Here is a 27,309-nt window from a genome sequence, read left to right as displayed (position 1 = left end):
CTTACCTACCAGTGCCCTGAGCTAGTTAAAGTACGTAAAGTCCACTCTCCTTATTCTGTTATTCTCTCTCCTCCTTAGAATTTATTGTATCTATCATTTCATGGTATTTTCACCCAAATTATCTTCCACCTTCATATTCACAACCAATTCTGCTCTCATCTGAGGAAGTTTTCTATCTGATTTAAAAAACACATCACTTCAGCTAACTAGATTTTAAACCATTCAGGGACAGGTAGGCTTAAAAGGCTTGACCAGTTTTCATTGGTTTAAAGACCATGCTAGGCGTTAAATAAATTTCAAGAGAAGATGAGTAACTCAGAGCTTGAGCATTTTTAGGACGTCTTCAAGATCCATATCTTCCTCAGGATAACCAGAACAGTTGGAGGGGAAAGGGAGAAAGAGGATGGAAGTTATATCCCCGGCAGAACTTCTGATAACCAAAAGAGGTAGAAGAACAGGGACATACCTAGGCAGATCTAATTTACCAATACAATGATCAGATATTCAACTCAGTAGGAGCTGTGGGTGCCTAGCATCTTCTGATGAATCAATTCTTGTGTTTCTTAAGATGGGCAGCCAAAACATGAAATACTTTTGAAAATTTAGACCTAATTGCTCAAGGCTACGCAAGTGAGCTGAAAAGCCAGATCTATAACTCATATGGTAAAACAGCAATTTAGCTACTTTTTTATATTTAGACTAAAACCTCTAATCTCACAAAATTCTGCTCAGGACCAGTAATATTAAAAAGTGACCAGACATTAAAAAAAAGTCAAAAATCATAGCGATAATGAAAAAAAATGATAGAGGGCACTCAAGCTTTGTGTTTGAGTTAATAGAGTTTCACAATAATCTTGAAAGGAAGAGTTAGTCCATATTCCAGAATGACTTGCAAAATTCTGTTAGAGAGTTTCTTATTTTGAAAGCAATTTACTTCTTCATGCATTGACAACTAAAACACTATCCAAAATTGTTGTAGTTTTGAGCTCTAATTTGGTCAGCTCTTACTATGCATTTTGACAAAATATTTTGCAAGATGATATATTTACCCCATTAGTGAAGAATGTGTCTAAAACTTTCAGACCACAGTCTTTACGCTTTTCATCTGAAGACACCTCATACATGGCCTAGGGAAGAGAAATTAAAATTACGTTAGCCCCATTATTACCTAATACTGTGAGACCATGCAATTTCTACCACAAATATTGGGATGCATCTTATCTATGGATTATATATGGTTTTCATCTAAGAAATTCATGAATTTAAGGATTTTTTAGGACACATACTGAAACAGAAAATTATCCACATCATCTTAAAAAGAGTTAACCATGCCTAAACTGTACTTTTCCAGGACATATTGAAACTGGAGAACTGATTTGTAAAATCCCAGAATCTATGCCTTAGAAATATGCATAATTACATTAAAATTGTATTTCACATGATAGGAAGCCTTATTTAGCAAGATGATATGGATAATCTCGTGCTGGTTAACTTGGCATCATTCCTGGGCAAAATAATGGAAAAGCAGATATGGGATTCAATAAGAAAGAATTAAAGGATTGCACTATAATACCTTTCAACACTGTTTTGTGGATCACAGGTTTTTTGATATTACAAATTTGGTTGATAAAAGGTAATGGCATATAATTAGTAGCCTATGTAAGTCATTTGACTTCGAACCACACAACACCCTGATTAAAAATTAGAAGTATAAAATATCACCAAAGCACCTGTTAAATTCAATAAAAAATGGTTAAGTGATAGATCTCAAAAGATAATTGTTAATGGGGATATTTTCATAATTGAAAAGAAGTGTTTGTAGTAAAATTCCACAAGACTGGTTCTAGGCACAACATTTTTCTCAGAGACCAAGAAGCAAACATATGAATCACTGCCAATAACATCAGCCATTGACAAAAAGATTGGCAGAGTGGCAAGTATTAGCTAGGACAAGGCAATCATAGAGTGTGATCTGGACTGCTTCATGAACTAGGTCTAGTCAAAGTGTATTTAGTACTGACAACACAGAATCACATATATAGAAACAAAAAAAATGTAAGACATCTACAGAATGGTTGACTCTATTCTGGAAAACTAACTCTGAAAAATATTTAGGGGTCATTACACAAAAATTACATATAAAGGGGAATTACACAAAAATGAGGAGGTTAGTTAAACAGAAATTAAAAAGGCACAGTGACTAGAGCCAAATCCCTAAAAGCTGCATGGAAACTTTTTAAAGACACCATAATAGAGGCCCAATTTAAATGTACACCACAAATTAAAAAACATAGCAAGAGACCTAAAAAAGAGTCACCGTGGCTTAACCACCATGTAAAAGAAGCAGTGAGGGACAAAAAGGTATCTTTTAAGAAGTGGAAGTCCAATCCTAGTGAGATAAATAGAAAGGAACATAAACACTGTCAATTCAAGTGTAAAAATGTAATAAGAAAAGCAAAAAAAAAATTGAGGAACAGCTAGCCAAAAACTCAAAAAGAAATAACAAAATGTTTTTAAGTACATTAGAAGCAGGAAGCCTGCTAAAAAACCTGTGGGTCCCCTAGATGATCGAGCTATAAAAGGAGCAATCAAGGACGATAAAGCCAATGCAGAGAAACTAAATGATTTCTTTGCTTCAGTCTTCACGGCTGAGGACGTTGGGGAGATTCCCAAATCTGCACTGTCCTTTGTGGGTGATGAATCTGAGGAACTGTCCAAGATTGAAATGTCATTAGAGGAGGTTTTGGAACAAATAGAAAAACTTAATGTTAACAAATCTCCGGGACCGGATGGCATTCATCCAAGGGTTCTAAAAGAACTCAAATGGGAAATTGCTGAGCTATTATCTGTGGTTTGTAACCTATCCTTTAAATCGGCTTCCGTACCTAATGACTGGAAGATACCCAACGTGACACCAATATTTGAAAAGGGCTCTAGAGGCGATCCTGGCAATTACAGACCGGTAAGTCTAACTTCAGTACCGGGCAAATTAGTCGAAACAATAGTAAAGAATAAAATTGTGAAGCATATAGAAGAACAGAATTTGTTGGACAAAAGTCGACATGGTTTCTGTAAAGGGAAATCCTGTCTTACTAATCTATTAGAGTTCTTTGAAGAGGTTAACAAACATGCGGATAAGGGAGATCCAGTAAATATAGCATACTTGGATTTTCAGAAAGCCTTTGACAAGGTCCCTCACCAAAGGCTCTAATGCTCCCTCACCAAAGCCTATTACATGGCCATGGGATAAGAGGGAAGGTCCTTTCTTGGATTGAGAACTGGTTAAAAGACAGGAAACAAAGGCTAGGAATAAATGATAAATTTTCAGATTGGAGAGGGGTAACTAGTGGTGTCTCCCAAGGGTCAGTCCTGGGACCAATCCTTTTCAACTTATTCATAAATGATCGGGAGAAAGGGGTAAACAGTGAGGTAGTAAAGCTTACATATGATACAAAAATGTTTATGAAAGTCAAGACTGAAGCAGACTGTGAGGAACTCCAACAAGATCTCACCAAACTGAGTGATTGGGCAACGAAATGGCAAATGAAATTTAATGTGGATAAGTGTAAAGTAATGCACATCGGGAAAAAGAACCCCAACTATACGTACAGTATGATGGGGGCTAATTTGGCTACGACAAATCAGGAAAGAGATCTTGGAATTATCGTGGACAGTTCTCTGAAAACTTCCACGCAGTGTGAAGCGGTGGTCAAAAAGGCAAATAGGATGCTAGGAATTATTAGGAAAGGGATAGAAAATAAGACACAGAATATCTTACTGCCCTTGTATAAAACTATAGTACGTCCACATCTTGCATACTGTGTACAGATGTGGTCTCCTCACCTCAAAAAAGATATTTTGGCCTTGGAAAGGGTTCAGAAAAGGGCAACTAAAATGATTAGGGGTTTGGAACGGGTCCCATATGAGGAGAGGTTAAAGCGACTGGGACTTTTCAGTTTAGAAAAGAGGAGACTGAGGGGGGATATGACAGAGGTCTATAAAATCATGAGTGGTATGGAGAGGGCCGATAAAGAAAAGTTATTTATTAGTTCCCATAATAGAAGAACTAGAGGACACCAAATGAAATTAATGGATAGCAGGTTTAAAACAAATAAAAGAAAGTTCTTCTTCACACAGCGTGTAGTCAACCTGTGGAACTCCTTGCCAGAGGAGGCTGTGAAGGCTAGAACTATAACAGAGTTTAAAGAGAAGCTAGATAATTTCATGGAGGTTAGGTCCATAAAAGACTATTAGGCAGGGGATAGAAATGGTGTCCTTGGCCTCTGTTTGTCAGAGGCTGGAGAGAGATGGCAAGAGACAAATCGCTTGGTCATTTTCTTAGGTCCACCCTCTCTGGGGCACCTGGAGCTGGCCACTGTCAGCAGACAGGATACTGGACTAGAAGGACCTTTGGTCTGACTCTGTACGTCCGTTCTTATGTTCTTATGTCACAGTGGACAAGCAACTGAATCTTAGCACCCAGAGTGATGCTTTGGCAAAAAGAGCTAAAGCAGTCCTTGGATGCATAAACAGGAATATAATGAGCAGGTACAGGAAGGGGACTGAGAACAAAGATACTAGAAAAATGCATGAGGATCTAGTGTCCTCATTTTTTAAAGGATGAGGGAAAATTGGAAAAAATGCAGAAGAGAGCCACAACATTGATACAAAGACTAGCAAAAATGTCTTACGCAGTGAGAGATTTAGGCTCTGAATCTGTTTTGTCATAAAAAAGATGAGAAGTAACTTCATTACTGTACCTTCATGGAGAGAAAATATGAGATACTAAAGAAATCTTTAATATAGCAGAAAAAGGTGTAACAGAACCAACTACCAAAAGTTTAGGAACCAACTACAGAGGGAACTTGTAGAATCCCTTTCTTTGGAGGTCTTCAAATTTAGACTGGATATTTTTCTAGAAGATAAGCTTTAGTCAAACAAGGTAATGAAGTAATTTGGACAAATACAATGCTATGTGATATACAGGCCAGCCTAGAGGAGCTAACTGTCCTTTTTAGCCTTTAACACCATCCCCACAAAAAATATGAATATAGAGCTTCATCCGTTAAAAGTAACGTACAAGCATAACTGTTATCAGTCCCTTGTGAGGCAAGAAGATATTATCCCTACTGTATGCAGACAGAGACCAATGAAGACAAAAGTTCAAAAGGTCACAAAACTGAATTTTGCAGCAGGGCCAACAGTCTTGCCAGGCCCTTGGACAAAGCGGGGAGCCTGCTCTCTACCCTGGAAGTGGCTAATCACCCTCATCGCCATCTGGAGAGCATCGTACCCACTCCAGGCAGCCCTCAATGTTGCCCAGAGCATGCCGCACGCCAGCAATTTAAAGGGCATGCAGTAGCAGCAGTGACAGCATCCAGGAGTTCCAGGCCTTTCGTATTGCTGGACCATGGGGCAGTTTCCTCTTTTGCCCTCTCCCTCTCCCCATCGGTGGGCCTAGACTCATGATAGCGAAACAAGGTTGGGTCTCTTTGGGTGTGCCTACCCAACAGGGCTTAACTAGAAATAAGCTATGCAAATTGAGCTACATCAATTGCATAACTTATTTCAAAATTAGGAGTGTCTACACAGCACTAATTTCGAAATAGAGCACCCTTCATATGACTTCCCTTCCTCCTTGTACAATGAGGGTTACAGGAGTCGGAGTAAAAAGTCCTCCAGCTTGACAGTATTTCAACATTATTTCAAAATAACTACCTGCTGTGTAGATGTGGACCAAGTTATTTCGAAATAATGCTAGTTATTTCGAAAAAATGTTACTGTGTAAACATACTCTCTCTCCCTCTCTCTCACCAACAGAAGTTGGTCCAATAAAAGATATTACATCAACCACCTTGTTTCTTCAATATCCTGGGACTGAAAACTATAACAATAGAGAATTCAGATTTCTAATACAGCACCCACTAAATCTTCTTAAACTCTTGTACTCCAAGTGGAGCATAGGTCGTTTACAAGTCTCCTCCACTTCACTCTGTCTTGAGACAAAACTTCTAGTTGACTCCAGGAGTACCCCAGTTGCTCTCATTCACTCTCAGTAGATCTTCTCCACGTTGTCAAGGTCTTCCTCTTTTGCATTTTCCTTGCGGGTTCCATGTGAGAGCTTGGCAGACTATGCTAGAAGATGGCTTTCTGAGAGTGAGGCCTAGCCATCCCCACTTGCTTCTCTCGGTTTCAATGTCAAATGGTTCTTGTCCTGCTCTGTTCCAAAGCTCCTCATTTCTGACACAAGTCTTGCCATTTGATATAAAGGATGTAACTCAGGCATCTGTTTATGAATGCCTGTAGCTTGTGATTTGAAGACTTTTTAGCATGCCAGGTCTTGCATCCATACAAGAGCACAATCTTCAATACAAATATGAAGAGTAACAGTTTCATCTTCACAGATATTATTTGTGAACTGCATATGGGACAAAGAGTCTTGAATGCAGCTGTTGCTTTCCCTAGCATCGATATCTTTATCTGTTCCTCCGTCTCTGCCCATAATATTCCCCAAGTAGATGAAATGCTCTGCATCTTTCAGGTCATCCCCTCCGAGTGTGATGGTGGTGTTGTTGGACTGGTTGATCCTCATTGTCTTGATCTTTTCCTTGTTAATGCTCAGTCCAATCACTGAGGCAGTTTTGTCTAGTGTTGCGATCTTTTTTCCATGCTTTTATGTTAATGTGAAAGGAGGGCGACATCGTCAGCAAAATCAATGTCCTCTAGCTGTTTGAAAAGCGTCCACTGAATGCCCCGTTGATGGCCATCTGTTGACCTGCTCATAATCCAGTCCATTGTGTTCAAGAACAGGAAAGGTGATAATAGGAAACCTTATCGCACTCCTGAGAGTATGCTGAAGGATTCTGTCAAGACACCATTGTGAACAACTTGGCATGTTGATGGTTCATACGTTGAATGGAGCAGGTTAATAATTTTGGATGGGATGCCACGGTCTTGCAGCAGTTTCCAAAAAGTGTCTATCAACACTGTCAAAGGCTTTTTCAAAGTCTATGCAGGTTATGTACAGGGGGAGTTCCACTAAATAGTAGATATTGTTTTTCAATTCAAGATCTAAATGAAAGTCTGAAATAATTTTCTCCCTGCCTATTGACATTTATGAGGGTCTATTCAGCAAAAAAGAAACTGCGTGAATGAGGGAAACATGGAGACTACATATAAAATCCAATCAAAAGCACAAGGTAAAGCGTGGAAAGAGAAAAACTGAAAACTAAGCTTTTTCAGTTACTGAAAGCTGTGGTGTTATAACTACAGCAGATCACACTTGTTTACAAATGTGATCTCATGTTCAGTGGTTTCTCTAAGGATCGCATTTTCACAGAGAGTTTGAATTATGTGTATTTAACCTGAAGTATCTAGGTGGGTCATTTTCAGAAGCACTAATACTGGTAACTTCAAATGGCATCAATGTGTACAGGTGCTACACTTCTCTCACATAAATAAATATCAGTTTTTCAAACATAAGCACTCCCCAAAAAATTACAAGCTATTTTTGATAATTTGGCTCTAAATGATTTGTCTAAAATCACAGAGTTAGTGGCACAGCTAGGACTCAAAATCCAGATTTCCTAGAATCCAGTCCCAGGATCAATCTACAGTAGATTTACGATAATCCGGAACCTATGGGACCTAGGTGGTGCCGGATTATCAAATATGCCAGACTATCAGGAGGTACTATAAACTGGTTATATATATACACTGTATACATTATATACTGTATAAAAAGTGTTCTTAACCCTTTTTATTGGTCATACTGTATACAGTATACTGTAATGTTTTAGTATTTTTAAGCCTTTTTTACCCTTTTTGCTTAGTTCAGCTGCTGCTGCTGTTACCTTTTGACTCATTTTTTGCTGAAGTTCACTCACTAGGCTCTTGCCATTTTGATGCCAGACTATCAGGAGTGCCGGACTACTGGATGCCGGACTATTGGAGTTTTACTGTAGTATCTCATCTTCAAGAAATAACATTTCTGCTTGAACATTTTGATCTTGACCACTTCAAATTTCAAATATTAAACAATTATGCCAACAGATTTACTGTCATTATGTTAAAGTAATACCTACAATGGAGAAATAAATTCTATAACAATGACTGATCAATTGCAGCAGCACATTTGGTGTCTTAACATTTTTATATTATGCCAAAGAAATGAATCACCTAATATAAACTTTTGGCCTCAGAGTTTTATTTCCAGTAATCAGGGACAAAAATTTCATCTAATTTAGAGGAAGTTAAATAAAACTTGCTTAACTGTAATCTAATTTAACATATTCTGAATAATAAGTTGAGAAGGAAGTTTGAGTCATTACTCCAAACTGCAATTTCTTCACACTGTAGTAACCCCTCCCTCTCCCCACCCCAGCCCCCCACTCCTGATGTTGGAATGGATTAGTTCCTGATGTTGGAACTAATTTTGATGTGACTAAAACTAATTCAATAATTTTCTCAAAATCTTCCTTTTATAAAGCCATTAACTGCCTGAAAATTTTTCAGATTTTATCTTCCTGAGAGTTAATGATTAACCATCTTAAAACTAACAATACATGAATTATGTAGCTTGTACATGCCATTTCAGCTCCCCAATGTACTTATTTGTAGGAATGACTTTGTCCACAGGATAGACTAAATTGAGAGGTACATTAGGCTCTTAAGAGTTTGCGTTAAAAAAGATCAAAGAACCACTAATCCTCCTTTCTTGACTCTATACTACATTTCAATGTCTGAAATGCAGCTCCTTCCTGAATAGGAGGAAAAATTAAAATCCTTTGCCGAAAAGCTTATGCTAGAAACTTTTAAATAGCTTATGTTTTCAGGATTGCATGTAATGAGGATATGCCAAAAGAGAAAGTTTATAGCAAATTAGGTAATTATTGGACTACAAGAAAACTAGCTTGTCTACTTCACACCATTACTTTCGCTGTTTTAAGAGCTTGAGTTAGCTGGCTGAAGCTCAAAATCGGGGGAGACGGGGGACAAAAAAACAAAACAAAACAAAACCAGGGATCCAATCTGGAAGAAATGGCAGATATTATAAACGACCCCTTTGACTCAGGATGCATGCCTGTCTTTAGACAGTAAGATTCACTTAGGGGTTGTGTTATATCCTGAGATGCTTCTGGTTTTATCTGAGAACAGCAATTCTCAAGAATGCTTCCTCTGCACCATTTTTCAATTGGGAAAAAAGTACCAACTCTTTCCCCAAATCTGGGATTTGCAACAATTATCTATGCCTTTGTCAGATCCAGATGTATTTAATAGGAATAATATACACAAATCTATACAAACACATTTTGAAGCCACTCAGAAGTTACACCTAGTGCTGAAAATGTCTGGTGCTTAAATGTGGCATGCACCTTACATGAAGGATGACATGTTTGGCAAAGATAGCATTGTTTTAAGTGTTAGATTGTAAAAATTGTTTTTCGTCTTTGTTATCTTAGGTCTGGTCTACCCTAAAAAGACAGATTCAAGGCAGCTTTTTGACCTATCTAGCTGTGCATGCGTCTACACTTAAATTTGTCTCCATCAATGTAAATTTTCCATTACAGAGACATAGTAACACCACCTCTACAAGCAGTATTGAGTTCAATACAGCCCAAATTCTGCATTACCTATGTCAACCCTAACAGTTCTCCAGCAGCTGTCCTATAACCTCCAACACTAACCACTTCGGTCACAATTGTGACTACTGCCCAGAGAACATGGAGACTGGAAGTCCTCCCCCATCCTCCCACACACACCATCAAATCTTCCTAAGATATCTTGAAACTTTCATGGAGGAACTCTGCCATCTTTTCCGAAAGGTTTCTAGGGAAGGCACCCTTCTTTTTTTCTCCTTTCTTTTCAGTAGGGCACTCTCCCACATAAGTTGGAGAGTTTTGGCAGGCTCTGTTGCAATATGTTGTTAACAGCCTAGAGGCCTCAGATGACTCTAAGATGTCAGTAACAACTGTGCTCTCTGTGCCTTTGTTACCCTCAGGAATGAGATCTGCTAAAATTACCACTGCCCATGGAAAATTGCCCTACATCCAGTTTCGTGCAATTAAGCATGCCCAAGCATTCAAAAGCAGAAGTGCCAATAAGCATGTCTTGTTTAAGCCTTTAGGGAAGGAAATTAAGAAACTTAACTTTTGTTTTCCATAGCAACTATACTGACGATACCTCTGTGTGTTTATCCATAGCTGCATAGTGGCATTGAGGAGTAGCCCCTCAATACCTAAGCCAGACAAGGAAAAAGAAGAGGACGTGGGAAAACAGAGTCAGTGAAATTCTGCAAGTGAGTGATGCGTCAAATGATGCCCAGAGTGCCTATATTATAAATATAGCAAACTATATGGAGGAAGTAAGAGCAGATCGGAGAAATGCCCAGGAGTACCAGCAGGAAAATGAGAGGGAGAAGGACCAAGACATAATGGGGCTCTTTTCATAACAAACACACGCTAAAGATTCTTGTGGCCGATTTACATGTTTAACAATCATGGGCTAGCATCCCTTTGTAGTCCGTAGAGAACTCCAATATAGCTCCTAACTACACCTTGCCTCAACCTTTCAAGTGGCTTTGGGGGCTGCATTCCTTTCCCTGCCACCCCTCTCAGGCAGACTTCAGACAGCCACAGCTTTACATAACCTCTTCTATGAAAGCCACGGTTCATGTATGTGAAGTTAAATGTATATGAATGTTCTTCCCTCTTCTTTAACCTCAGATCCATGCATTTGTTTTTGACTTACATTGAATAATGAAAATATTTCAAAAATTCTGTGCAACTCTATTGGTTTGGGAAATAAATCATATTTATTAATTCCCAATTCTGCAGAATGCCTAGCAGTAGTGAAACCATTTACTTACTCGCTACTGTACCATGTGACACATCACAGGATAGCGACAAAAATGTGTAAAAATCAGAAATGTACTCTAAGCACCACACAATTCATAACAGGCCCCCAAACAGCAGGGCCACATACAGCACACAATACATCCTTGTGGCTCATTGTTCAAGTGTTCTTTCTAAGCCTCCCTGAACTCTCTTTTGAGCTAGTCAAATAGCCCCCCTTGTTTGTCTATTAAAATTCGACAAACAGCCCCTTCACACACCCCATAACAACTCCCCTCCTTGGCATCACAGATATCATGCAGGACCAACAGACCAACCTGATTGCCTTCTATAATGAGGTAACTGGCTCTGTGGATATGGGGAAGGAAGTGGATGTGATATACCTTGATTTTAGCAAAGCTTTTTATACAGTCTCCCACAGTATTCTTGTCATTGACTGTAAGGTTGATCTAAAGCTGGCAAGCTTGGGCTCAATGGGTAGTGATCAATGGCTCAATGTCTTCAACATTTTCATTAGTGAGCTGGATGAGGGGATGGATTACACCCTCAGCAAATTTGCAGATGATGCTATGCTAAGGAGGAGAGGTAGATACGCTGGAGGGTAGAGGTAGGGTCCAGAGTGACTTCGAGAAATTGGAGATTTGGGGGAAAAAAAATCTGATGAGATTCAACAAGGACAAGTGAAGAGCCCTGAATTTGTGACAGAAGAATCCCAAGCATTGCTACAGGCTGGGGACCGACTGGTTAAGCAGCAGTTCTGCAGAAAACGACCTGAGCAAGACAGTGGATGAGAAGCTGAATATGAGTCAGTCTTGTTGTTTACAAGGGCACACTAACAGTATATTGGGGTGCATTTGTAGGAGCATTGCCAGCAGATCTAGGGAAGTGGTTATTCTTCTTTATTTGGCACTGGCGAGGCCACTTGGCACTGGCGAGGCCACTTTTGGAGTACTGCTTTCAATTCTGGGGCCCCCATTACAGAAGGGATGTGGACACATTGGAAAAAGTCCAAAGGAGACCAACAAAAATGATTAGGGGGCTGAGGAGCAGCTGAGGATTTGGGCTTGTTTGCTCCACAGAAGAGAAGAGTGAGGGGGATTTGATAGCAGCCTTCAACTACCTGAAGGGGGGTTCCAAAGAGAATGGAAATAAACTGTTCTCAGTTGTGATAGATGACAGAACAAGAAGCAATGGAGGAGGTTCAGTTTGGATATTAAGAAAAACTATATCATTAGGAGGGTGGTGAAGCACTGGAATGGTTACCTAGGGAAGTGGTAGAATCTCCATCCCTAGAGGTTTTTAAGTCCTGGTTTGACAAAGCCCTGGCTGGGATGATTTAATTGCAATTGGTCCTGCTTTTAACAGGGGTTTGGACTCAAAATCCTGAGGTCTGTCCCAACCCTATGATTCTATGTATGGATGGGAAAGGTTAACCAGTAAGCATTACCCTTAATGGCTTGGCTAACCAGTAAGGGCTAGAGCAGGTACCTGCTTGCTGTGGGACTTGCCGCTGCAGGCCAGGGCTGCTCTGGCTTGCCTGGAACTGCCTCTGCCTGCAGCAGAGTGGAAGGGCGCTCTAGCCCACATGCCCCCACTTTTAATTAGTTAACTAGTTAAACACCACATTTAACTGGTTAACCAATTAATGGAATTTTACATCCCTAATTCTATGAATTCCATACATGGTCAAGAATCACCATCATTACATAGCAGGAGATGATTAATGGCCTTGCACACTTGAATGACAATGGCCTCCATAGTGGATTTTCCAATTCCAAATAACTTCCTACTGACCAGTAGCAACCTGGCATTGCAACTTGCCGCAGAGGAGATGTCAACAGCAATAGCTCTGTCAGTGCAGCTCGCATTTTGATTTTCCAGCTCTGAGACAAACTCAGTATACAGATCAGAAATATTGCCTTGCACAGACACTGCTCATCATCCCAAACTGCATTATGATACAATCTCGCCAGTCAGTACTTATCTAACAGGGCCAGAAATGACACTCCATCATCTATAGTTGCATCATGAACACATTCATGAATATTGAATTAATTCTTACTATGTCTCTCAGCAATCTGACCTTCAATAAATCATCTTGTTTCATCATCATTTCTTGTAGAACTGAAAATACCAGAGGACTGCATGTCCCATGTCTACAATGCTCAGAGGTCTGCAAGTCCAAGTTTCTATCAGCAAAAGTGGAGCGTGGTAAGTCCAAAGAGGGTTCAAGAGATTTTCAAGATTGGCATGAAAATTATGGAACAATGATAGCATTACGGCATGGGTGGGCAATGATTTTTGATGGGGGGTCCACACTAAGAATTTGGAAAGTGGTCACAGGCTGCACTCTTCCATGATATTAATGGAGGAGGTGCAGTGTCTCGGATGGAGGTTAGGTGCAGAAGGGAACTTGGGGTAAGGGACTGAGGTACAGGATGAGTCTGGGTCGAGTTTGGGTGAAGGAAGCAGTTGTGACCGAGGCAAGGGATTGGGGTGCAGAGTCTGAGAGAGGGCATGGGTGCAGGGAGGGGCCAAGAGTTGGAGTTATGTGAGGTAAGGAGAAAGGGAGGGAGGCTGAGAGTTGGGGAAGGAAGGGTCTGGAGTGCCAGAGGCAGTCTCTGGCCAGTAAACTTACTCGGGCAACTCTCAACCAGCAGCCCATTATGTTTCTTATAGAAAGTTCCCTGCCTGCCCGACCATCACAGAGCCATGTGGGTCTGTGAATAGCTACGAGTCTGAGGGGAGCAGGAGGGGTACTCCACACGCTGACTGTTCTTCAAACAGGCAGCTCATGTTATCTGGAAACTGGCCAATGGAATTATGCTGGGGGCAAGGCATAGGGTTGCCAGGTGTCCAGTATTGTCCTGGACAGTCTGGTATTTTTGCCTCCTGTCCTGTAAAAAAAAAAAATTCAGAAAATTCCATCAACCCAGTGCTGTCTATGCTGGGAGTTAGGTCAGCAAAGATATGTCTCTCAGGAGTGTAGACTTTTCACACTCTAGAAAAATATATGTCAATTACATTTTCAGTATAGACCAGTTTTTAGAGAACACCTAACTCAACTGATATCAAGTAAGATACTGAAACCTAGATCTGTACATAAGCAAGAAAAGCAATTTTCAGTGACATTAAAGTTTCCCACAATGGAGGCAAAATTTATTGCCTTCTTAGGCATACTACAAAATGCACAAATGGACTCCAGATTTTTTCAGAAGTTGTAGCCCTTAAGGGCATTGAGTTTCTTTTGCTGAACTCTCTTTTCAGTTGATACTACAGCAGTTTTGCTACATTTTAATGGATGTTGTACTAGTACGCATTTGGATCTACAGAATATGACAGCTACATTTATAAACTTAAAAATACACTATTCCCTACTTGCATCAGTTTTTAATTCTTCAAAAGAACAAGGCTGGGAACTTTGTAGGCGGAGTCTACAGCTTACCACTGCATCCAGGAATTCAATGCATATCTTCAAATCTGGCCTGGTGTCACAGAACTGCCTGAAGAGAAGTCTCCCTATTGGCTGCTTGTCGCAAAGCTGATTATAGTTTTTTTCTGGGCAAAAGAAGAGATTAAAGAAATGACATCATTTCACAAGCCAGAGTGTTGTTCTTCATATCCCCTCCCCATCCCAATTTGAGACTGGAAGAGAAAAAACAACTTAGAATGTTTATATTGCAGATTCCCATTTAGAAAGAGCCAGCAAAAGTCCATGCAATCAACATGTCAAATGAAGAGGACTAAACCAGCTAGAAAGATCACAAAGGAAAGTGAGAGACTATTTACCACCACCACCTCCAACACTCTACTACATGCACCCTAAATAGTTTTATTTTTATTTAAATATTTTTACCCCACCTTTCTATTTAAATTATTCAAGATGGCGAGTAGTAGTGTAGCATTTTTATATTAAATTAGCAGCTAATTCCCAATATATTAAGGAAAAACACTTGTTAAGATCCTGTACATTACATAGTGGAGTGCCAGCCCCAATGAAAATAAAAACAAAAGTGATTCTATACTCACATGAAAAGTCTCATTAACATAAACAGGACTACTCATGTGACTAAGTATTGTGGGATCAGCTTCCCCATTTGAATTCCACTCTAATCATTTGATCAAAATACCTGTGATCCATATATTCAACATTAGATGGGGATATTAAACTCATAATCAGGGCTCAACAAACTGCTGAATCTACTCGCCATGGGCGCCCCATTCACTGGCGCTTCACGCATGTGCAGTGCCAGTCTGGTGCATGCGCGGTGTGGGGCTTGCAAGTAGCTCTTGCCAGGGTTTGTCAAGCCCTGGTCATAATCATCATTATTTGTATTATTGTAGCAGCTACAAGCCCTGCCCATGAACCAGGGCCTCATAAGTGCTAGGCACTGTACCAACTGTGAACAGAAAGACTACTTTTGTCAAAACAGTCTTACAAAATAAGGCTCGAAGGAAAGTGTAAAAACCCCCATAATGAACTACTTCCATAGGGAATTTTCCTACACCAAGCAGTTGGGCAACATCCTAGAACTAATAAGAAATAGCATCTCTACCCTTTCTTCAGGCAGTATGCACACTAACTATGCATGTTAAAGAAAAATATATTTGTTTGTTTTTTAATAAAGCTTATTCAAGGACAACTGGATCTTAAATTTAGGAGTCTGCAAGGTGGGTGTGGGATGTTTTGCGGATAGGCAAAAGAATGAAGTCCAGAGAAAGGGGACACGAAGGAAGGGAGAGAGATCAAGAGCAGAACAAAAAAATATATTATTTAACAATATAGTCAAATAGATATTGAGGGTGGGGAATGAAAGCTGATTGTTCCTGTTTGTCTTACAGATGCCAAAGCTGATTAAGAAGTTTCAGCTTGGTAGTTTTATTTGCAACAACCGTATCCAAAGTAAAAAATTAATGCACTTTCCTACTAGTGTTAGGCTTACGCAGAAGCTTTCTGGTTCTAAAGGTTTCCAACTGAAGGGGTTTATATTTTTATTTCAGTTCTTCATACCTCATTTAAAGAGGCTTTAAAAACATAAACAAAAGAAACATCCAATTTGAGGCAAATATATGTTATTGCTTCAGGAAGGCTTATTTTCACATTCACAGCAGTATACCCAGATTTCCTTGAACAGGCCACTCTAACATTGTTGCTAGCAACTCGTAAGCATCTTCAATTTTAACATTCTGGTGAAGATGCTCAGTTTTTGAGACCCAAATCAGAACATAAGGTATTTAAATCACAAATTAATGAGATTTCAGGAGCAGTTTTCTTGGGCACACTCAACAGTAGCTGAGACATTTGCTTTCCCCTCAGGAATTCTCAATTAAATTAGAGGACGTGAGATCTGATCACGAACTAGCAAAATATCTAATCAGAAGCAAGAAGAAACACCTTCACTGGATAACAACATAGTCCTACGAGAAATCACATTTGTACCACACACAAACACACACACACACACACACACACCCTACCAATTGAACGTCTAAGGTCTTCGCAATAACTGAGGTGTGGTAACGTTAGCATCTCCTTCCATTTCTTACTGCGTCCATTTTGTTTGCCGCACCCTCCTAAAAGGAAAAACAAAGCCCAATATAAGCAAGAGTAGTTTATAATTCAATCCAGTGCTACAATATGCTCTCTCTCCTCTGCAGAACATATATTGTAGCTTTGGGTCATTCTCATTTTGTATAGTGAAATGTCAGCTATTTTACAAGTGGACTGTACTATTTTTTCCTGAATGAACAAATGTGACTCGCCTACCACTTCCCTCACTGACTTCAATATCTCTTGTATAGTCCACTTTTCTGCTATATGCACAAATGATTAGTATCCAAACACTTTGTATATGCATTCAGAACATGGATGAACTTATTAAAATTAACTCTTACAATTTGAGACAGGATTATGACGCATCAACAAGATCTGGATAAACTGAAGTTTTTCTGATGTGTATATTTAATTAAAAAATTCACAGCTTTGGAGAATCTGAAAATATCTAGATCTATCCAGAAGGCTTAGGATAGGCCAGAAGTTTGTAGTGAATTTCCTTCCTCTATTAGCATCACAATGTCAATATATTAATATGTGGGTTTCTATCACTATTTATTTTCTGTGAAGATTAATCTCACATGTATATTGTGATACCATACAGAGTTCAATCAACATCTTGAAAATGCAATTTTAAAGGGTTCTCAAATGCAACTGGCTCCCTTTACCTCTGAAGTTTTTTAAGGAAGCAAAAGTGACAGAACAAGGAAATAATACAAGACTGAAGAGGTCAAGAAATCATAATAATTAAAATTAAGGGAATTCAGTGTTCAAAATTCAGTACATAAATAGCCTTTTCTATTCCATTTTCCATGTAAGAATAAGCATTAATACTACCATTATTATGGCACCACATAAGGGCTCAAGTCATGGACCAGGACCACACCGGCCACCGTACAAATACATACTCTATGCTACATGGTACAGACAATGTAATAATTTAGGGTAACCAATGTAATAGAATTAACTGCTGTAGAAACTGAACCTTTTTAAGACTATCAATGTAGATGTTATATCAAGAGCAGTTTTTCCACATTTCATAAATACAACAGAATTTCTTTATAATTCTCATTAACTTATATTTAATTCACCTGTTGTAAGATGAAGGTAACAATATCGAAGATTTTAAACTCTCTACACATATCAGACCTTAAGATGTCTCTTAACACAGTGAAGACCTGCATATCCATACATTTTGTGGAAAAACTAAGATCAATAGATACACCAGTGTCTTAAAAATGATCATATCAATTTAGGTACAACAAAATATTTCACGGTATAAATTTCATGCTTCACAGGAGGTTTTAAAAACTCAATTTAACACACTGAACCAATACAAAAGTGTATTTGCATGACAGAGCTTGAGAGCTTGAGAGAGAAAGAGAGAGAGAAATTTTTGAAGCCATACCCTGTGGCAATGAAACCATCACAAGATACTGTTAACCACATTGAGGAGGGGACAGGAAGGATAACTGTGCACACCACAGTTACAGGATGCATTAGATTTACTTCAATTTTCTGTTTTTCTCTAGCTCGATCCAGTCTCAAAATTCATCACAAACATGTAGTATTACAAGTATCTTCATAAGGAACCATCTCAATTTAGGAGGCTATCTTCAAAGCTCTAGTAAAAAAGTTTAACATCTGCCTATGTAGTTTGATCTTTATGAGACCAATCTTTGATGTGAAAACTGGTGGAGGAATCCAGGAGATGCCAACTTTGAAGAAAAAAAGTGCTAACTGGGGCAAGACTATGTATGGTAACATGTCCTAAAAGGGATGTGCTAGTTTCCTAACTGACCCATTGGTCTTTGGTCCTGCTGAACTAGATCTCTGTTAGCATTCTATTGCTACTCTTTTAAAGTGGGGATGACAAGACAAAGACATTGTAACTGCAGCTGTGACCAGGAAATGCTGTATAACAGTGTTTCTTAAACTTTTTGAGACCATGGAACACCAAACAATATTTTTATGCGGAACGCCTATGGAAATTTTCTTCAAACAAAATAAATTGTCAGACAAAAAAAAACAAAAAACAAAGAAGTAACAAAAACAAAGACGAGGTCGCGGCACACCTGCAAGTTGTTCACGGAACACCAGTGTTCTGCGGAACAAAGTTTAAGAAACACTGCTGTATAAGGTATTAACCCAATCAGAGCGCTTGATAGCACCGTCCACCTATAGCGGATTGAGAGAAACATTTTGATTGCAACAAAATGTTGCAGGAAACTTCTGATCTGACATATGCAAAATAAATCAGCTTCTAAAAGGCACAGGAAAAGTAAGAAACATGTATAAGACCACTGCATCGATCACTGTGGGTGAGGTCTCAATATTAGTACACAATCAAAAATGCTTGCTGCTACTTTGCCTCAAATATTGACTGAAATTTATAAGAAATATTGCCTGAAATCTCATTGACAGGTGCTTCAGATAAATTCTTATAAAAAGACCAGTGCTGTTCTTTGAACAGCATCAATGATGAAACTGACAGGTTCTGAAATCTCCAGCTTGTGGCTGAGCAACAGGCTTCAAAACAGAAGAGTGTCCTGGTTAAATACAACACATGAAGTCAAGCAACTGAATGCTGATAAAATGTATAAATGGTTATATACAAAGTCTAAATACTAAGATGGGTGAACTAGAGCACTGGTATTAAATGAGAATGTTGATATAACAGATATTACAGAGACTTGGTGGAATGAGGATAATTAATGATGCATAAGGATAACTGGATATAAAGTACACCAGAATAACAGAGTAGGAGAGAAGCACTATACATGAAAGAAAATAGAGTCAAATGAGTAAAACATTGTCAATGAACCCAGAAGTACCATAAAATTTCTAAGGATGGAAATTCCATGCTTGAACAATAAGACCATAGCAGTAGGAATTATTCTACTGAACATCTGACCAGCATGGTGACAAACTATGAAAAACTCAAGATTATTATTGCATTGCCTATCTTTGTAGACACTCCAACAGAGGATTTCAAAATAACACATACCCACTCCATCTGCGGTTATCTCAGGATGGAATGCAGAATATATATCTCTAGACACCATAAATAACAACTGCTTGGAGCAGCTTTGCCTGCAACCCACAAGAGGGAGGCCATTTTTTATCTAGCCCTAAATGTATCTAGCCCTAAATGTAGCACAAGATCTGGTATAAGATGACTGCTATTACTGAGCAGCTCACCTGTAATGTAATTTCATTTTACATCTTTGTAGGGGAAAAAAATACCAAAGAAACCCACCACAGTAGTGTTTAACTTCAAAAAGGAAAACTACACTAATATGAAAAAGCTGGTTAAAAGGAAATTAAAATGAATAGGTATAAGGGTGAAATGTTTGCAAACAGTATGGAGACTATTAAAACTACCTTAAATTAAATATGTCCCACAAGAAACAAACAAAAAAAACCACACACACAGAGAGATTAAGTGCCCTTCCTCCTCAAAAGCCATGATGGCAAAACAAAGAGATGTAAAGAGATGGTTAGAGGCAAAAAGGCATCCTTTAAAAATTGGCCATCAAATCCTAGTGAAGAAAATAGAAGATCATGAACTCTGGCAACTCAAGTGTAAAAAAGTTTAAAAAAGCAGGCCAAGAAAGAATACAAAGACCAACTTGCTAAGGACACAAAAGTTAACAGCAAAACTTTTTAAGTACATCAGAAGAAGGAAGCCTGCCAAACAGTCAGTGGGGCCACTGGAAAACAGAGATTCTAATAAATCTTTCTAAGGAGACAAGGCCATTGCAGAGAAACTAAATATTTTTTGCATTGTTCTTCACTGCAGAGCCTAAGAGAGAGAGATCCCTACAACCATAGCATCCTTTTAGGTGACAAATTTGAGGAACTGTCCCGGATTAAGGTTGAATAGAGATGTTTAACAAACTGATAAATGAAACATTAAGTTACAAGAACTAGATGGTATTCACACAAAAGTTCTAAAGGAACTCAAATATGAGATTACATAACTATTAATTGTGGCATGTAACCTATTCTTTAAATCAGCTTCTGTACCAGATGACTAGAGCAGTGGCTCTCAATGTTTCCAGACTATTGTATCCCTTTCAGGAGTCTGATTTTTCTTGTGTACCTCACTTAAAAACTACAGTACTTGCTTACAAAAAAATCAGACCAAAAAAATGTCACAGCACACAGTTAATGAAAAATTACTTACTCTCTTATTTTACAATACAATTATAAAATAAATCAAATGGAATATAAAATATTGTACTTATATTTCAATGTATAGTATTAGGGTGACCCATCAGTGATCCCTCTAAGTTGCACAGCAGCACAGCTGCTTAATCAGCTCCACCTAATACAGAGCCCTGAGCCCCTGACTGGGCAGGGCTGATTAAGTAGCTGTGGGCCTGTGCTGCCAGGTAGCTTAGAGAAAACACAGGTGACCATGTGTCCAGTTTTCAACTAGAATACCCAACTAGAAGGCTCTGATCAGCACTCCTGTCCGGGCCATTGACAGTCCACTTGGTGGCACAACAGGCCTGGCATGCTCCCTGAAAGATGCCATCCTGAATGGTTCCTGGGAAGTGGCCAGCATGTCTGACTCCTAGTCTTGGAGGTGGCCAAGGAGTCCACATGCTGTCTTGCCCACAGACGGTCATAACTGCGGACAAACTAGCATGAGTCATGAGTACTCAACAGGCTGTTGAGGGATTGTGGTGCACTCTTCTGCTGCTGCTGCTGCTGCTAGCCATCTTCTCATGCACCTCCTTGGGCTGGGCTTGAGCTGCAGAGTATGCCCTGTGGTAAACTGCAATCTGTTGCTCTATGACTGGCACCCAGGAATTCGTGGTATTTGTAGCTCCTGTCTCCAAGTACTAGGAATGGAGCTGCACTTCCATCCTCCCCATTGGATCCCTCCCCATCCCAACTGCCCTGCATCTCCATCCCCTCATCATTGCATTCCTTCCCATCCTACCGCCTCCCCGCCCCCGGAACTCTCCAGCCTTCACTGCATCCCTCCTATCCCATCCACCCTGTGCTCCCACACCTACCCATCCCAGCACCCCTTACAGCACATTTTCACTCATCCTCTCTACCTCCCAGAGCCGCCACCTCCTTAATTCTCACCCCCTACAGCCCTGCATCCCTTTCACCTTCATATACTGTTGCACTCCCTATACACCTCTGGGTCCATCACATCCTCATGCACTGGTAGCCTTCTTCCTCCCCCTGCATCCCTATCCATGCAACATACCCTTCTTTCCTTCACTGTCCCCACCCGGAAATTGTCTTTGGCCTCTTTCCTTCCCCATCTTCTCTCCCACCTTTCCCCTTCCAGCCCACCCTCCTTTCTTCTCATCTGGGTAATATAGGCAGCTCTGGAAAAGTGTATGAAAAAGTCTCTGTGAAGGCAAATGTGTTATATGCAGTGTATTTGTGTAACAGACTGTCTCTCTCTGTAGGGAGGTGCATGTATTGCCACATGTATATACCTGTGTACATATAAATTGCAGCCTACTTCTAACTTATTCCTTCTGCTGGCATACAAACACACAAAAACTGAGGACACAAAATGTAACCATTTCATAACAAGTTTTTTAAAAGAATGGAACTCAGAAATGCATTATTTCTTAAAGAGTGAATGTTTTGTTGACTAGTAGTTACAAAAGAAGAAATGTATCAGACATTTTTTCCAACCTTTGTCTAGCTATATTACAAACTCTTTTTAAGTGTATGTCCAATACGTACTACAATGCATTCTTGACCTTTCTTGGGGTTGCTGGGCACTAGACAACTGTAATAACATGAAAGTACATGTGTTGGTGCATGTTAGGTATGTACACATGAATATACATGTGTATCTTCATGAAGACACAGGAGTCAGTTTCTACAGATTTATTTATCTTACTATATAATTTTACAAATGTGCATCTGTGAGTCTGTTTGTTCAAGCACTCCTCCTAAACGGTAAGAGTTAGGACCACCAAATTCGGTATGTAATTTCCTCTTATGATAACTTTAAGGCAAGGTAAAAGATTTAGTTTAGAGATGTTAAAAATGCATTTATTCTGTTAAACATGTTACAGCTGGTAATTTAAGCAGTTACACATTTACACACTGGAGGAGGGCAGGGCTCGCCAAAAGCCGGTATGCACAGGAAGTCAGCTTTGCCTGCACTCTCCTCCCCCACACCCGATGCTGCCTCTATCATGGGGCGGGGCTTACATGTAACCGTGAAAGGTAACTGATGAGCCCAAGCTCAGTGGTTAACTGTTTACCCATGTATACTTTTAGATCCCTAGTTTGGCTGTGTCAGAACAACAGGATATGCCTAGAATTTGATTGTTTCATATAAAATGTAAAGGGAGAGGTCTGGTAGGCGGAATAAATTATACACTAGAATGGCCTCAGAAAGCAAGCAAGGGGCCAGAGATGGGAACCAGGCCAACAAGATGGAGAAAGGGACAGAGAGTGTGTCTCCCTGTATGCCGGTCTGTCCTCCAGCCCCAGCTGTGCCTGCTGCAGCTACAGCAGTCATGAACAGGCACTTCTCACCTGGTCCCAAGCTGCTGCAGTGAGAGAGAGGGGGCTGGAGTTGTTGTCTCTCTCCAGGACAGCCTTCATGAACCCCTCATCCCCATTCCCACCCCCGTGCCATGCTATAAATTAGGAGTGGGGAACCACAGGCCTTGGATCCAGCCCCCAAGGCTCAGCGCTCATCCCCAGCATCAGAGAGCTCGTACTGGCGCTCCAGGTCTCCCCCTCCCTGCCACACCCCAAATGCGGAGAGCTGGAGCTCACAAAATCTACCAGTCTGGTTTACCATAGGCTTTGCTATGTGAGGGAAATGGTGGGGAATGTTTTTCTCCTTCCCCATCAGGGGTCATGTCAGATATTGTAGGGTTCCTTAACATAGCAGAGACAGACATAACAAATGTCTGGAAGCTGACACCAAAAACAATTCAAAATTACAAACTAAACACATTTTTAATCAGTAAGAGCAACTAACAACTTGGGCCTTGCATTGAAAGTGAGCAAAAGTAAGAGGGGGTGGGGAGAACTATGGAAAAGAGGGAATGGAGTGTGAGGTGGCAGAGTCTCAAGAAAGGTCAGGGTAAGGGTCTTCAGTTTCTGGAATTAAGAAAAATTGTATACAGAAAAGTACAGTGAAACCTGTGTTATCCGGAACTCTGTTAACCAGAAAACTTTGTTAAGCGGCATTGCTCCCAGCCACAACACTGTCACATCATCAGGAACGTGATTTACCACGATTGGCTTAATTTTTTTATTTAAGAAGTACTAATCATCTTTAACTCAAAATAGAAATGTGAGACCAACTGCATCGCACTACAAAATTACCACTATTAAAAACTTGAGTTTTATTATTATTGTCCATTGGTTTTTCCTAGGTTTATGGGACCCTCAGATAACCAGAATTTTTAGATAACCCAAAAGCCCTAAACCCTGAGCGTGCCAGACAACACACGTTTTACTGTATAAACAAGTCACTGTCTGTATGAAATTTAGTTTGTACTGACTTTGGGGTGCTTTTTACGTAGGCTGATGTACAACTAGGTGAATATCTAAATGAATTGTTTTACCTCCTTGAAGACAGCTGCATACCCCTGAGTTGTGCATATCTCTGGTTGAGACCCTCTAGGCTTTTTAAAAGCTCCAGAGGTAGTCTAGGCAATTACAGGCTTGTAAGCTTAGCTTCAACCAGTTTGCCTAATAAGGAAATTATAGAAAAGAAGAAAATTATAAAGAGAAATCATACCTCACCAATCTATTAGAATTCTTTGAGCGTGTCAAGAAGCATATAGACAAAGGTAATCCATCGCCTTGGATTTTCAGAAAGAGTTTGATAAGGTACTTCACCAAAGGTTCAGAAGCCAAGTAAGCAGTCATTGGATAAAAGGGAAGATCCTTTTATAGATCAATAATTAGTTAAAAGGTTGGGAACAAAAGTCTCCAACAATAAGTGATGCATCTTCATATGAAGGAGTGAGGAAACTGTTGTGACAATGATATTATGGTTATGACTGGAGGAAATACTTTAGTAAGAACATGTTTTGTCTCAGAACAGTGGAACTGGAAGGGACCTCAAGAGAACATCAATTCCAGTCCCCTGCCCTCATGGCAGGACCCCGTTCCATTCTAGATCATCCCTGACAGAGGTCTGTCTAACCTGCTCTTGAATATACCCAGCAATGGAGACTCCACAACCTCCCTAGGCAATTTATTCCAGTGTTTAACCACCCTGACAGTAAGGAAGTTTTTCCTAATGTCCAACCTAAATCGCTCTTGCTGCAGTTTAAGCCCATTGCTTTTTGTCCTATCAGACGCCAAGTAGAACAATTTTCCCCCTTCCTGCCTGACATCCTTTTAGATACCTGAAAACCACTATCATGTCCCCTCAGTCTTCTCTTTTCTAAACTAAACAAGCCCAATTCTTTCAGTCTTCCCTCACAGCTCATGTTTTCTAGGCCTTTAATCATTTTTGTTGCTCTTATCTGGACCTTCTCCAATTTTTCCACATCTTTCTTGAAAAGTGGTGCCCAGAACTGGACACAATACTCCAACTGAGGCCTAATCAGCACAGAGTAGAGTGAAAGAATGACTTCTCATGTCTTGCTCACAACACTCCTGTTAATGCATCCCAGAATCATGTTTTCTTTGTTTGCAACAGTGTCATACTGTTGACTCATTTAGCTTGTGGTCTGTTCTGACCCCCTAAATCCTTTTCTGCAGTACTCCTTCCTAGACAGTCATTTCCCATTCTGTATGTGAAATGGACTGTTCCTTCCTACGTGGAGTACTTTGCATTTGTCCCTATTTATGAAGGCTCTCCATTGGGAAAGTCATTACCCATTGAGATGAAATTTTTCATGTTTACTTTCAGTGTAGAGGCAGAATTTTTCTTCTAGGAAAGTTCAGTGACATTCCATTGGAACATTTTTTAGTTATCAGGCCACGATACATTAAATGATTCCAGCTGCTTTTTTAAAAACATTCAGATAATATTTTTTGAATAAAAGATGGAGGTTTTTTTGGTTTACTTTATGTAAATCCTAAACGAACACACAGATGTTTGTTGCAAAGTCTTAATGTAGCAATGAAGAAATCTTGTTCAGAAATACAATTCAGCAAGCTAAGAATATTTTTCAAAGCAGCAGATGATTTTCCTCTAAACAAGTCAGCCAGAATGTGGTCATTACTATCCATATTAACGTGCCCTTATTTCGGTGATTACACAACGCCTGGACTTTCTGGCAATAGAGAAATTTGATTCTATCCTATATGATCATAGCCTTTATTAGCAAAGCAATGGTAAAATACTATTAAGTAGAACCATAAGCTCTATGCAATAAGATCCAGTGGCTTTGGGCAAGTCACATCTTTGTGTCTTAGTTTATCGGCAATTTACAAGTTACTAAAGATCCTATCCAACTCTGCAAAATACTTTTAACTCTATGGTTAAGAGCACTCAGGAAATGCAAGTAATGCTGTTGGTTCATGTTTGCTTGCACAGAAATACTTGCACAACAAACTCCTACAGCCAAACACTGAGATAACATTACATGAGAAAGCCAAGTCAGCCACACCCAGTAAATCTACAAAAGTCACACTACTGTGTCAGAAACACACTGCATGCCTTTATCTAAATATGTGATCAAAGGTTTGGTCCTCATTTTGTTTTTTACTTTTGAAAAAAAAAATGTTCAGTGATAAGTGATAAGCAGAACACATATACAGAGTTACAATTTCCTGCTATCAACCTTGCATAGTACAGGTTGAACCTCTAAAACCCAGGATGTTCCCATGCCAGAGAGCCCCTGTTGCTGAGAGTCAGGCACCAGAAGGGCCTGCAGCCAAGAGTCCAGCTGGGGCCAGTGGTGCTAGGCCTGGGAGTCCAGCCAGAGCTGATGACAATGGTGGCCAGGAGCCTGGCTGGGACCAGTAGCCTGAGCGTGGCAGGTGGTAGCAGACAGTTCAGGAGCCCAGCAGCTCGGGGTGGGGGCAGTAGCTAGAACTGGGAGCAGAGGTGGGCAGGACGGGCCAGAATTGACCTCCCCTGGTCCAGAAAACTCTGTCATTCAGGACCAGTTAGGTCCTGGGGGTGCCAGACTAGGGAATCAAACATGTACATGATGTACAGGCACAAAACCAACAGTATATAGCAATATACAATACCATTTATGAACAAGGGGAACTAACTAAAACTGAGGAAGGAATCACAATGTTTAATTTTCTGACAATTCTACATTTACATTTTTATCTACAACATATCAGTATGGGAGCCCTCTTTCTTTGTTCTTTCTATTATTTAATTGGGTTGGTGCAAAGAATCAGATTATGTTACATGGACAGAGTAGCTCAACAGTTTAAAAACTATTGAACAGTAGCTCAGTAGTTTTTAAACTGTTTGATATTTTGTGCAGAAAAATACACTATACAGAGCTTAGTTTAAAATTGACTTTTTTCTACCTAATAGGGATGTCAATATGTAATCAACTACACGAGTAACTGATAAGCCCAGGCCCAGGCTTATCAGTTAATCCTATCAACTACATGCACTTTCCTCTTGCTGCCTCTCTATCAGAGGCAGCAAGGAGGGGAGCCGGTAGCACTGGATCCCATAGAGCCACCTTCCCCACCACCCGTCATGCTGCTGCCTCTGATAGAGAGGCAGCATCGTGGAGGGGGACAGGCAGGAACCAGAACATGCAGGAAGCCAGCTGCTCCCACGTATCAGCTCCTGTGGAGTTCCTTGCCCTCCTGCGCTGCTGCTTCCCTATCAGAGGCAGCAGCATGTGGAGTGGAGGGGGCAGGTGACAGCTGATACACACAAGGAGCCAGCTTTTAAGCCAGCTCTCTGTACGTGCCAGCTCACCCTTCCCCCCTCTGCTGCCTCTATTAGAG

The 27,309-nt window shown here is 40.0% G+C and overlaps 1 protein-coding gene across 3 annotated transcripts in view; it reads right to left on the bottom strand.

Annotated features, from left to right (window-relative positions):
- The window catches only part of GRK4 (G protein-coupled receptor kinase 4), a 95,325-nt gene that overhangs the window by 53,434 nt on the left and 14,582 nt on the right, over positions 1-27,309 (bottom strand). For all 3 annotated transcript variants that reach the window (XM_006128265.5, XM_075930838.2, XM_025187342.3), the window contains exons 2-4: positions 16,332-16,427; positions 14,299-14,411; positions 1,050-1,127 (exon numbers count right to left, since the gene is read on the bottom strand). In XM_006128265.5, the coding sequence (XP_006128327.2) occupies positions 1,050-1,127; positions 14,299-14,411; positions 16,332-16,427 (287 nt within the window). The remainder of the gene's footprint in view (positions 1-1,049; positions 1,128-14,298; positions 14,412-16,331; positions 16,428-27,309) is intronic.

Source organism: Pelodiscus sinensis, chromosome 4 (genome assembly GCF_052426305.1).
Source record: "Pelodiscus sinensis isolate ZL-2025 chromosome 4, ASM5242630v1, whole genome shotgun sequence".
In the NCBI taxonomy this organism is placed as follows: domain Eukaryota; kingdom Metazoa; phylum Chordata; order Testudines; family Trionychidae; genus Pelodiscus; species Pelodiscus sinensis.
This window is presented reverse-complemented; position numbering and strand designations above follow the sequence as displayed.